Source organism: Oreochromis aureus, linkage group 6 (assembly GCF_013358895.1).
Source record: "Oreochromis aureus strain Israel breed Guangdong linkage group 6, ZZ_aureus, whole genome shotgun sequence".
Taxonomy (NCBI): Eukaryota; Metazoa; Chordata; class Actinopteri; order Cichliformes; family Cichlidae; genus Oreochromis; species Oreochromis aureus.
Window position 1 is genome coordinate 37366293 of NC_052947.1, and position 13135 is coordinate 37379427.

The window sequence follows — 13135 nt, forward strand, 5'->3', positions numbered from 1 at the left end:
AAAATTTAGTCCCCATTGTTTGAAAGTATTAAACATTCTATTAAACAAAACAATATATAAGATTCAGAAAAGCAAAGTTGCAAATTTCCCAACATCAGGATACAGGATCTTGAAAGGTTAAAACCGTCTAGTTGGTTATTGCCATTTACATATTCTTCATACTCATATCAGCCTGGAGCATGCAAGATCCTATAGCAATGAGTTTTTCTATTACAGCAGAGAAATATTGTAATAATACTAATATTATTGCAGTTTTCACAAAATGTTTGTAAAGCCTTTACTTTTTAGACAGTTCTTATTAAGTCACCAGTTATATAAGTTTGCTAATCTTATTTTCAAGAAGTAAAAAGCCAAAGAGCTGAAAAAAGACACGTACATGTAACTCAGTAAAGCGTATTTTTCCTCCTTATATTTTTTGATAAGTAAGTATGAAGTGGCTTGAAAATAAAATACTCAAGTGTACCTTTGAACTGTTCAGGAGTGATTCTGCTTAGCGATGTTCCACCACTTCCCAGGACAACATCCTTAACATTTTTGAAACTTGGCATCATTTGACCTGCGATTTTATATCATTGTTTTTAATTATATGCCCCTCGTTAATGCAGAAGCATTATTTCCTGTCTTGAAATTTTGCACATGGAAAAACAAACAAACAAATAAACAAGTGTGTTCTTGATGTGGAACTCCTGTGAAGTCCACACTGTCTGATGAGAATCGAACACTGTCATTTTTGCATAAACAAGAAAACACAGATCAAAACTTTTGCAAAAGACTTTAACTGTGCAACACATTTGCAAACCATCAAAAAAAATGAAGGACTAATTTTCAACGGAACGGCGCTCTGTAAACATAAACAGCGTGTTTAAGAACTTGTAAGGGAGAGGTGTGAAGTGCTGGTGTGAATTCTTGCTCTTGCATCTGTTTATTTAATATTCAATGTTATAATAACATCTGCTCAACCCAGTTACCTCCGGACAGAAGTCCTGAGTGTCTCTCCGTTCAAAGGGTCTGAGTCTCTGATTCGAGGGCTATTACTACAATATGCTAACAGAAACTTATTTAAGCCGATTACGGCACTAACTAGCTCCAGCTGAATGCCTAACCCACTGTGAGCTAGCTGACGCACCCCACTAAACACCAATGTTTCTTATATATAAAAATATGCTTTCCTATTGTACTTCATAAACAGGACAAGCAGTTTTATATTTCGAACTTCTTTGTACGTATCCTGGTAGGCATGTTGGAATTTACTTGTGCCTGAATGCTTCTGTATTTTTTATCAAACATTAGGTACAGTAAGAAAAGGAATGATAACACTCATCTGTGTGTAAGCTATTAATATTCTTTCAAAATCATATTGTTAGAAATTGGATCAAATTGCAACAGAGTTCTGGCAGCTGAGCTTGCCAGCAATAAACTCTGTTTTCATGGTTTGCACAACAGGTTTGCAAGAGCAAAGCTTTTTACTGGGTTATGGTGCTGTGTGGTCAAGACAATATAAGTTTTACAGTATAGTGCGGTTAGCCATTGAATTTCAATGAGTCTTTACATTAACCGAAGGGGGAAAAACCATTTACAATACAGCTGTTCAGAATTCAAAATTGTACAATTACAATTAGATTTACAACTTAACATTCACTTTTGCTTCCAGGATGATAAATTGCTTGAATTCCTGTTTCTAGATATAAAGTAGATATAAAGAATTAATGTTATAAAACATTAAGGTTAAATGTAATAAATATTTTAAAGAATATATAACTAAAAAAATATTGTCAGCAGCTTAAAAGGAGGAGATCAAACATGAAGATCAAACACACAAAACATAATCATCAACATCATCATAATTCGCTTTACACTTTACGCTTGACACATAATGTTCCAACCTCTTATTCTGGTCTCTGTTTGACCCTCTGGTTATTTATTTATTTGTCTTTCGCGAGTCGCCTTCTTTCTTCTTCTAGTTCTTTGCAGAAGTTTAATTAATTATCATCAGCGCCTAATGGAGGGTGTGGGGTGTGTAAAAATGTGTGAACAAAACTGATTCAATATAAAACTTGTTAGAAATTTGGTGGAACCTAGTTCTACATACCCTTTTAAGACTCCACCTCCTGGACACCAGTATCTTCAGCTGTCCATTTTGAGGCATCAAACAGAACTTCCTGTTAATGCTGACGGTAAGACACCCAAAACCTTCATTCTGTGAAACTCTGAGATTTTCCAGTTTTCATGGCTTTAAATTTCCCAGGATTTTAACTTCTATTGCCTTTTATTATATTTCCTTCTATTGTTCTTTATTTCCTTCATATAGATGGCAAGGCTGTGGCACCTCCTGCTCCTGTGCTGGGCATGGAGCCCTCTGTGCCTTTCATCCAGTGTGAGCTTCATTGGTACACCAGAGGAGTGTAAAAAGGCTCACTTTGTCCCTGGTTACAACCTAGCTGGAGAAGGCTTTGACATTGTGACGATGGAAAGAAAAGGCGCATATGTCATCGACACTGAAACGTGGAAACTTCAAGATGGCACTTGCAGAATGTACCAAAACAGCTACATGAATCAGGTAAAACAGAAGGTCCCTGTCGCAGTGCTGGACTGGAGAATGCTCCCCAAGTGCAGTTTATCAGTCTCCAGTACACTCTATGATTCTGCTGAAACGCTTGCTAATGATTCCACATCATCTGTGTCCAATGACTGGAAAGTTGGCCTTGAAATTCCTGTTTCTGGTAGCGTTGGACTTGGGATTGGTTTTGGAGGCTCCCACTCCAAAGAATCTACCTTCGCCATGCAAAAGTCAAAACAAGATCACTACACTTTCTTTCGCCATTCTGTCAAGTGTAACTTCTACAGGTGAGTATTTGAACAGAATTTATTCAATTCCTAAAAACTACAAATAGTAAATGGTCATATATATGCAATTCCTTCTGTATTATTCCAGTAGTTATGTTATTTGCAGACAGACAAACTCATCCACAGTATTTTATCATATGGGTAAAATTTTATTACCTATATTATGTTATTGCTTACCTTTTTTTAATTTTATGTTTTATTTCTGTCCTTTACAGTTACAGACTAAAAGCAAATCCTCCACTGAGTCACGATTTTGAGTCAGTTGTGAAGGCCCTTCCGTATTATTCATCTGCAACCAAGCATTTATACCGGAATTTGGTTGAGACATATGGCACACATTACATCACACAAGTGTATCTAGGAGGAGAAATGAAGGCCATCACTTCTATCCAGACCTGTCAGGCGGCCATGAATGGCCTGTCAGCTACAGATGTCAGTGACTGTCTCACAGTGGAGGCCTCAGTTAGTGTCATGAGCTCTGCCAGCATTAAAACCATGAACAAAAATTGCGAGGCACTGAAAAGGAAGTTAAACCATGGGCAAAGTTTCGGCAGTACATTTAGTGAGAGATACACAGAGATCATCGGTGGACACATTAACGGAGCTGATATCCTCTTTCAAGGGCAATCAACATACGTTATGAGGGACTGGGTCAACTCTCTTAAATCCATACCTGATGTGGTCCGATACAATATAAAGCCCATGCACATGATTCTGCCGAGCGGCCATTATGCCAGGGCGGGACTGAAGCTAGAGGTGGAAAAGTACATTAAGAAAAACGCATTGATGAAAAAATGTTCCGAAACCTGTAAGATTGGATACAGATCCAGCAGAAGAGATCCTTGCGCTTGTGTCTGTAATAGTAATAAAAATATCAAGTCGAACTGCTGTCCTGCTGGGAAAGGTCGTGCAACATTGAAGGTGTTCAATCTTTATGCAAAGAAACTATATGGAGACCAGTCTACTCAGACAGATGGTTCAGTAGAGCTTAAATATGGTTACCAGATAAAGCACACTGCTATTATACCAAACAATGATAATCCCAAATGGTCGGAGGTATTTGAGTTTGGACCAATCACAATTAACATGAGAGACAAATTGGTGTTAAATGTATACGACGAGGATAGTTACTGGAACAGTGATCATCTTGGGAAGTGTCAGGTTAAGCCACGTAAAGGCTGGTGGAATTACAGCTGCATGCTTAATCACGGTACATTCTTCTTTTCCTGCAAAGTGGAGTGTGCACCAAGCCTAGGTGGTGACTACTGTGACGAGTATATCCCCTCACCCATGAGTCCCTCTTTGGCCAAAGTCTTTCATACCAGAAACGGTATCCTTATTGGAGAAACTGGTGAGCAGCATGGCAAATTAGTCAGGCCGGGAGTTGAAGTAGGACAAAGGGAGACTATGTGATGCATACATTACTTTTATATTGTTGCTTCTCATTTCTGCTTAACTGCTTGTGATGTGGAACCATTCCTGCCTCATATAGTAATCGCAAATATATTGGTACTGCATTCATGTATTCTTATTAAAAAAACATGCCAGTAAAGCAGTCACAAAAACAACCTCGGTGTCTGTGCGTTTGCTTCATTTGTGTTGATGTTTAAAAGTACAAGTGATTTTGGTACAGTCTATTTCACCTTTCACTGACTGAAAACATTGTGAAAAGATAAATAAGAAAAAGAAGATCCAGGACTGTTGAGCAGCTAGAATCTTGTATGAGAAGTTCAAAAGACTCTCAGCTGGTCTCCTGAGTTCCCAGACATTTACAGGCCGATGTTAAAAAAGGGGGGTAAACGTGACCCTGTCTCAGCTCTTTTTGTGATATGTTGCTACCATCAAATTCAAAACACCATTAAAATGTTTTGTTTATATTTTCTTTGTTTTATTATGAACAAAATATGGGTTCATGAGATTTTAGATCATCACACTTTATTTTTATTTAGATTTTACACAGCATCACTTTTTTTTTTTTAGAATTGTTGTTTAATTTATTAATGACAAACATATTTGTACCACTTTCAAAACCCAGTATTCTTGTACTCTGTAAAACAACATCATTGCGTGCATTTGCATGCATCTCTTGCATTGTTTGTCCAATAAAATCTACATTATCTATCTGAATTATTGTGTCAGTAGATGTCAGACTAAAAGCTATCCATGAGCCAGTTTTAAGGCATTAAAGATCTGTGGGTAGTGATTTGACATGTGCCACTTTTCACTCTTAAATGAAAGAAAACTGAGGCAGTTCTCTCCGTGAGTATCTGTTAACATGAAGTTTAAAGCTTAACGTAGGAAACTTATATTAGGATGATACGTGTGATACGTGTGTATTTGTTGAGCTTATTTGAACCTTTAAGGAAGAAAAAGCTCATTTTGCGCAGAACATCTTGAAAATACGTACTTATGCTTCAATAATGTGGGAGTGCCAGCAGCAAGCTGTAACTCTTTCATTGTGAAAGTGTATAGGCATTAAAGCATACATGTGAATTTGTTTGCCTTCTTGTATGCATATAGGGCATGCATGAACACATCTGCAATCTCCAAAGAATTCATTTCGGTAGATCAATGCGTGGATGGTTGCATGCATACATGTTTCCACAGAGCAGATGCAACTATGTTTCCCATGTGTATTGCGTATTTACAGAAGCACAAAGAGTCCTCTGAGGATCCCGACCAATCACTTTGCCTCAGTGTGATGGCACACCTCCTGTCTACGTTATAAATAGAGAATAGATGCATCAATTCCCTCGGGTCAAACAGCTCAAGTTCAAAAACTTCATCTGGCTGTTTTGACAGAAGGGAAAAGGCACACTCCACAAAGACAGACGGTAGCTGGTAAACAGTGTAACAATGCTATTACAGAGTCACAGTTATAATGTGTTAACTGCATAATGAAGCGTAAAATGCATGTTTATAGTTCTGATTGTTATGCAGCCAGCAGGATCCTGACCAATCATTGATTTCGCATTGAAATATTGATAACATTACTTATTCCTGCACAGAAACATGGAAGGTTTATAAGTTATACAGAAAATCTAAAAAAAAAAGCAAACAAAAAAAACTTTGTGCTTTGCTATGGAAAAGTTTAAAGTCTGTTATGCGTTTTCCATCATTTCTACATGAAACTAGCGCCTCTTTGTGGTACATATGTGAACTGCAACTTATTACAGCACTTGAGCAGAAATCCAGTATGGATGTGTGCAGTAACCCTGCAGCACAGGATGGACAGCAGCAGAAGAAGCCGAACATCTTTATGCAAACCAAGCATCCACATTTATGCAAATAAAGGAAACCTTTGTTCTAAATGCACATGTGCAAAGTTCCAGATATTTCACTGTACAAACCGCGCCTGTCATGATCTGAACATACACACTGTTATAGCAACTATTATGTCCACATATGTATTTAAATACAGAGACATTCCTCCAATCCACAAATTTTTCGAATAAAATAAGATGAAGGAAAATGAAGAAATGGATGGATGAATGAAGGAATGCATATATTATATAACTAATTTGTAAAAAAACAAAAACAAAAACAAACAAAAGAAAAAAAGAAAAACATTAGAAGTATTGGAATATAGCTGGTCAAGGTACTGGTAATTTAAAAAAAATCTTTGGGGCTTTTTGGCTTTTTCAGCCAGAGCAAAGACACACATGCTTGAGCGACAGGTGATTTTAAATTTGTTATAGGTGTGTAAGCCCACCTTATGACACCTGAGGCTCCAGCACACCTGTATCTCCAAACTAGAGAAACAAAAGAAAATGGATGGACAGATGGATGGTTTTATTGTTTGTTTTACTGTTTGTTTTGTTGATGGAAGGAATCTGTTTGGACTCATTTTTGTTTTTTATTGTGAAAAAAATTTACAAAAAGATCAAAGTAAAGGTGGAGTGGAAATTGTTTAACTCTCAGATGTTTGAGGATGTCAAAAGCTTACTTGATCTCACCAGCTTTTAAAAAGTATATATACACAGGATTAGGACCCTGTAAGCTTATGTACAAACATGTTACATTGATAGGAAGTTTTTCCTCTAACATTGTGCAACACATTTAAGACCACAGTATCACATTACTTTCTCAGAAACAGAACTACGCCCTGTGATTGCAAACAGGCTGTTTGTGTACGTGTAAGGGCGAGGTGAGCCATAGTGGTGTTAACTCAGCCCGTTTTCAACTTTTCACTCTCACAGTTTTAGGTTCTTGTGTTTAGTAGTTTTTATACGAGCAACTGCTTTAAAAATGCAGAATCCAGTAGCTAGAAGTTCCAGACATAATTTTTTTTATTCTGTAGTCAAATAGACACCCACAATCAATACTCTTCACATTTGTTATTTATTAAATACTTCTCTGGACTTCACATTTGTTCATTTTGGGTTGGGATACAAGACATATGAAAGCAAAGTTAAAGCAAACCTTAAAACAAAAGATGTCTTGAAAGATGCATTTTGCTTCCGTTTTGCCTTCGTATTTATTTTCTAAATGAATCCATTTATTTGGGACTCAGTCTGACAAGTAAAAATTTTCTTTTTGCTTTTGTTCAGATTGATAATTTCAGAAAATTCTTCATGTGAAACAAAAAACAAAAAAAATCCGTGTGTTGTAAAGAAGTCTTCTGTAAGACTTTTTTAACATAGTGTGACGTGCACATAATGTGTGAATGCTGATAATTAGATGAGACAGTATCGACTCCACCTCCAGCATATTAATGTTACAGTATACAGTCAGTCAGACTTTCACAGCACGATCAGAGTTTGCTGTTCACAGTCAAGGTAAGGTCTTCTTCATAGTCATTATAAAACTATTGCTCTGGGCTGAAAGTGTCAATTTAAAGATTGCTTTGTTTAACCATTTCATTTTTGTTCCTCTGTTATTTTTTATTTCATCTACACAGATGTTTATGCTGTGGCACTTCCTGCTCCTGTGCTGGGCTTGGAGTCCTCCGTGCCTTCCTTCCAGTGTCAGCTTCATTGGTACACCAGAAGAGTGTAAAAAGGCTCATTTCATCCCCGGCTACAATCTGGGTGGAGAAGGTTTTGACATTGTCAAAATGGAGAGGAAAGGAGCCTCCATCATTGACACTGAAACGTGGAAGACTGGGAATGGCTCTTGTAAGCTGCAGAAAAACCCCTTCATGAAAAAAGAAAAGCAGAAGGTGCCTGTCGCTGTGGTGGACTGGAGAATCATCCCCATGTGTGATTTGAAGGTCTACAGCATAGTCTACGACTCCGTTGAAAAGTTTACCAATGATTCTGTGTCTGCTGTCTCTAATGACTGGGAAAGCGGCCTTAATTTCTCTGTAGACCCCACTCTACCTTTTCAGCCAATTTATGGAGGTTCCCGGTCAAAAGAATGCACCTTTGCCATGCAAAAGTCCAAGAAAGACCGTTACACCTTCTTCCGTCATTCTCTCTCTTGTAATGTTTACCGGTGAGTGTGGTTTGCTCTTAACCAAATGTGTATTTTGGTTAACTTATCCTTAGCTTGAATTTTTCCATTTTTTAAAAATCTATAGCAAAAGCAGTTAAAAAGCGAATTGGTTTAAAAAAAGACAATGAATTAACTTTTTCTTTGATTGAGATTTGAATTAAGAAGTTATAACCACTGTTTGTGATCCATGTCTTTTACAGCTACAGACTGGCAGCAAAACCTCCACTGACTCATGAATTTGAATCAGCTGTGAACTCCCTTCCTGCTTATTCACCAAAAACAGAGGCATCATATCGCATTTTGATCGATACCTATGGTACACATTACATAACACAAGTGCTTCTAGGAGGAGACATGAAGGCCATCACTGCTGTCAGGACATGCGAGGCGACCATGAACGGCCTGTCAGCAACAGTAATCAATGATTGTTTGTTAGTCGAGGCTTCGAGACGCTTTGCTCATTCTAGTAGCATTAAGTCAATGATGCAGTACTGTAACTCAATAAAGAAAAAGCTGTCCATGCCAAGTTTTAGTGGTAAATTTCATGAGCGGTTCACAGAGGTCACTGGTGGAAACATCGATGGAGCTGATGTACTCTTTCAAGCGCAGTCAGACGCTTCTGTTTATAAGAAATGGCTCAACTCACTAAAAACTACACCTGATGTGGTCCAATACAACTTAAAGCCACTGCACACCATACTGCCAACTAATCATTCCGCCATTGCCGGACTGAAGTTGGAGTTGGAGAAGTACATTAAGAGAAATGCTCTGCTGAAAAACTGCTCAGAAACTTGTAAGATTGGCCACAGAGTGAACAAAAGAGATCCTTGTGCTTGTGTCTGCAACAGTAACCAGAATGTCAAGGCAAACTGCTGTCCTGCTGGGAAAGGTCTTGCAACACTGAAGGTGTTCAAACTTTATGCAAAGGGTCTGTATGGTGACTGCTGTACTAAGACAGATGGTTCAGTGATGGTTAAATATGGTAAACAGGTAAAGCGCACTGCCATTATACTGAACAATGATAATCCCAAATGGTCAGAGGTATTTGAGTTTGGACCCATCAACCTCAACAGTAAAAATAAACTAAGTTTTATGGTTTATGATGAAGACACATACTGGAACAGTGATCTGCTTGGCAAGTGTTCAATTGACCTGCGTAGCGGAAACGTGACCGACAGCTGCATGTTTAAGCATGGAACCTTCTTCTTTTCATACAAAGTGGAGTGTGCGCCAAATCTTGGTGGTAGGCTTTGTCGAGATTACGTGCCGATACCTTCTAGTCCCTTTTTGATGGAAGCCTTCGCAAACAGCTATGAGATGCTCGTTATACAGTCAGGAAAGATTTATGCTAAAAGACTGAATGATGATACCGAAATCTGATTTCACCATAAATACGTTTCATTAACCTTTGATGTGATTTCTTTGCTTTTTAATTTTGCTTTGTTTTTTATGTAAAAACATATCTTTGCAATTCATCAAATGCATTCACAGGCAGCTTTATGAAAAGCATTGTTGATTCTTTTTCAGGCTTTTCTCTGTACTATCAGTGTTACAAAATTTGCAAATTAAAGCACCGACAAAGACAGCGCTGCTCTTGTGTGATTTGTCTTATTCAGTGCAATTATTTTATTAATATTGCCAAATCACAGCTAAATGTTTTTACTAATAATAGCACACTAGCTTAATAGCCTGCAGATAGGTCTTGTTTTAACTGCTTAAGCTCAGCATTGTCTAAAACTGTTGATCACTGAATATGTAGCCAGTGTCCACAGTGAAGTTACAACTCACCCCCTTTTTTCAACATAAGAGAGTGGAGCACTAAGTTAACAGCTAAGGCAAACAGGCCTAGTGAAACGCAGCGTTACAGATAATATAATATAATATTATATTAAAATATGTATTATTATTAACCTTAAGCACTAGTTATTAGTTTTGTAAGACTCATTTTGAAGCGGAATATATTGTTTTCTAATATATATATTTTTTCTAAATAATAATTGTGCATGGTTTCACAACAAAGTACTTCATCTATAGATTTTATTTCATCACTACAAACTACAGTATTATTTCAGTTATTATTATTGTGGATTAAATACTTTATGTCCATTAGCTGTGCACTCTCTTCTATAAGTATATGTATTTAGGAAACACCAGGAATATAAAGAACATAAAGTATAATACAAAACAAAAACAACAGATAAACACTCTAACCTGAATGCACACAATTATAACCGAGACCTCAGACATCAGTCGTCAGACAGTCAACACTTCCCTCTGCTGGACTGAACCGGTCACTTGGACATGTGATTCTGGACGTTAGTACTTCTGATACAGCTCTGCCTTCCACAGTCACGGTCGGCTTTGTTAAATGGTCCAATGCATCAATAACCACCAGCATTAGGTCAACTCTGTCTAAAAGTGGGATTTCTGGGCTCAACGAGCAAGTATTCCACTAAACTTGCAGTGTGTAGCATCTGTTAGATTGAAACCCTTAATTAACAAGGCAAGCGAGACTGAAGCTGCATTCTGATTGGCTTATGGCTCCTGTTGATTACTGAGCAGAAGTAACTAATAATAAAAGGAAGAGATAGGCTGATATGATCAGGATATTTAAGACAGCGTACCAACCAGTGTTAGGTTACAGGTTTATTTTTCTTACTGCATTCAGAATGTCTTACTGCGTGTGAAATAAACAAAGACTTAGTTAATAAATAAAGACATGTTTACAACAAAGACTGTGTTAAAATATTCAGTAAGATTCTGACAGGCTTCATGGCATTTGGCTTTTTTACACAATGACAACAAAAGATTAAACAAGTAAATCTAAACAGGTTCATATTAGAGTTAGTTCTCATACTGTGCTCAGCTTCTTGTGTGTTTGTGTAAGTGTGCTGTGTAGTAGAATAACACCTTTCTCTATACGTTTGCTACAACAGTGCTTTTAGCATCACCACTGCCACCATCGTTAATATGACGTCTACGGTATTTGTACATTTTTGCAGCCTGCTATGAGATGAACTGCAGTTTTGAGGATCTTGTGGATGCTTGATAACTACCAATTGAACTGTCCCTCAATCATAACAAACAGGCTTGAAAAAGAATCAAGAAAAAGGAAAATAGTAAAAATAAAATAAAATAAAACACCAGCTTTGTGGTGCATTAACTTTTAAATATAAACCATCCTTTAATGTTAATATGTAACATCAAAGACCCTTTTAAGCCTTCTTTAAAAGAACTAAAAAAGCTTTTTTTTGAGCTTTCTTCTCCTTTACAGAGCATCATCTCTACAAAGGGATCCCATCTTTAAATACTTTAAAATAAATAAATACAAAAATGTGTGAATGCAGTTTGTTAAGTATAAACAGATTACACTTGCAGACGTGACTCCTACTTTCACATATAAATAGCACAGATACCAGCAGCTTTAGTCTGTTACCATTAAGCAGTCAGGGCAGGCAGTAACCTCTGTGCTGCAGGCTTTGAAAAAGACTGGGTTTCAAGGACTACAATTGTGTGTATTCAAGGTCCATCAAAGCTTTTGCACCATATAGAGTAGCAGCATGCATCAAGCGTGCACACTCTGTGTTGTCCTTGGTGCTGACAGTCATAACTTCAGAATCTAAAACATGAGGTGATGTGTTGCCACTGAAGCAACTTCCCCCAGGGACCAAGAAGCTTTTGAAGAATTCAAATCGTCTTCCTGTTTCAACCAGAGGGACCAGGGTCCAAATGAAGCTCTAGGGACATTGTTTTACCCCAAGAAAGTCCCTGGTCATGTGGTAGTATTTGAAGGATCAGGAACCTTTCCCGCTAGGGCTTGTAATGTTGAATATTTCTAGGCAACTTCCCACTGTATGATTTTGGAGCTAGCGTGAGATGGCACAGAACACAACAGATGCCTAAAGGACCGTTTCAGCATTGGTGTTTACGCTGTGGTGCAGGAGTCAGCTGGACTGTTATCTCAGCCTACTGCAGATTTTATATTTCAAAGGTGGTACTTTTCCATGTTTTAGGAACTGTTGGTGGCTATACAGACATGTATACCATTACACAGATTTACTTTGGTACATTTTAGCACTGCTTGCCCTGCTTGTCCTAAAGGAGTGCCACAGGAATATGTAGAATAAGTACCTTTTAAAAATCTGCATTGCTGAACAATAACGAGCAGACCAGTAAATGAAGAGGTAAAACCAGAAGCCCGAAGAGTCTGCCAGTGCACTTCCAGATTCATACAACACTACCATCTGTTTTGGTTTTGATAAATCTGTGGAATTAAAATCCCTATTCCGGACACTTAAGTGGATGGTTACACAAATCAAAGAGTCAGTAATAAATAATCTAATTATTTTACGCAATCTGCAACAAGGACTGCAAGACAATACAGAAGAAAAAAAATAAGAAAACAAGAATTTATTTACAAAAGCAGTTCTCATAGAATGCAACATTTAAATGTTAAACTTTATGGAATTAAATGGATATTTAGAGAATGGTACAAATGACAAATTTGACCTCCATGCATAGTTTGTCCTCTTCATAACAGTGGGGGTGAGTTTTGTAATCTATCTGGTGAGCTACCTGGAAAGAAGCTTTCCACTGTTGAACCCTTTTTAATGGAATATATGACTAAGATTATTGCTCGGTTAACCCATCCAAGAAGTATTTCAGTTAATGTGGTGAAATTCTCGTATTTTCATAATGCATTATTTAGCAATTAGTAAATAGTAATGTAATTAGTAGTGACTACAACTGATATGTAACTTCCTAACCAACCTAAGTGGTATTAGCTGATAAAAATAAGCACAGTCACAGCAACATGTAGGTTGTCCACTGAAAATTTAATTGGTTCAGATTAAAT

The 13135-nt window shown here is 37.4% G+C and overlaps 2 protein-coding genes across 2 annotated transcripts; both read left to right on the plus strand.

Annotated features, from left to right (window-relative positions):
• Positions 1-2092: 2092 nt before the first annotated feature.
• Positions 2093-4961, plus strand: LOC116331478 (perforin-1-like). The gene is made up of 3 exons (XM_031754173.2): positions 2093-2174; positions 2309-2844; positions 3060-4961. Exons 1-3 carry the CDS (start codon positions 2166-2168, stop codon positions 4255-4257), a joined length of 1743 nt encoding a protein of 580 aa, XP_031610033.2. The 5' UTR covers positions 2093-2165; the 3' UTR covers positions 4258-4961.
• Positions 4962-7524: 2563 nt separating this feature from the next.
• LOC116331507 (perforin-1-like) lies at positions 7525-9865 on the plus strand. The gene is made up of 3 exons (XM_031754220.2): positions 7525-7622; positions 7745-8280; positions 8481-9865. The coding sequence occupies exons 2-3, from the start codon at positions 7745-7747 to the stop codon at positions 9658-9660; spliced, it is 1716 nt and encodes a 571-aa protein (XP_031610080.1). The 5' UTR covers positions 7525-7622; the 3' UTR covers positions 9661-9865.
• Positions 9866-13135: the final 3270 nt, after the last annotated feature.

What these genes read in the sequence shown, in the direction of transcription:
- LOC116331478 (XM_031754173.2), top strand. An exon ending in GTCAAGTGTAACTTCTACAG is followed by an intron (nt 2,845 to 3,059) that starts GTGAGTATTTGA and finishes TGTCCTTTACAG; the next exon opens with TTACAGACTAAAAGCAAATC.
- LOC116331507 (XM_031754220.2), top strand. Translation starts at nt 7,745, where the DNA reads ATGTTTATGCTGTGGCACTTCCTGCTCCTGTGCTGGGCTTGGAGTCCT. An exon ending in CTCTCTTGTAATGTTTACCG is followed by an intron (nt 8,281 to 8,480) that starts GTGAGTGTGGTT and finishes TGTCTTTTACAG; the next exon opens with CTACAGACTGGCAGCAAAAC.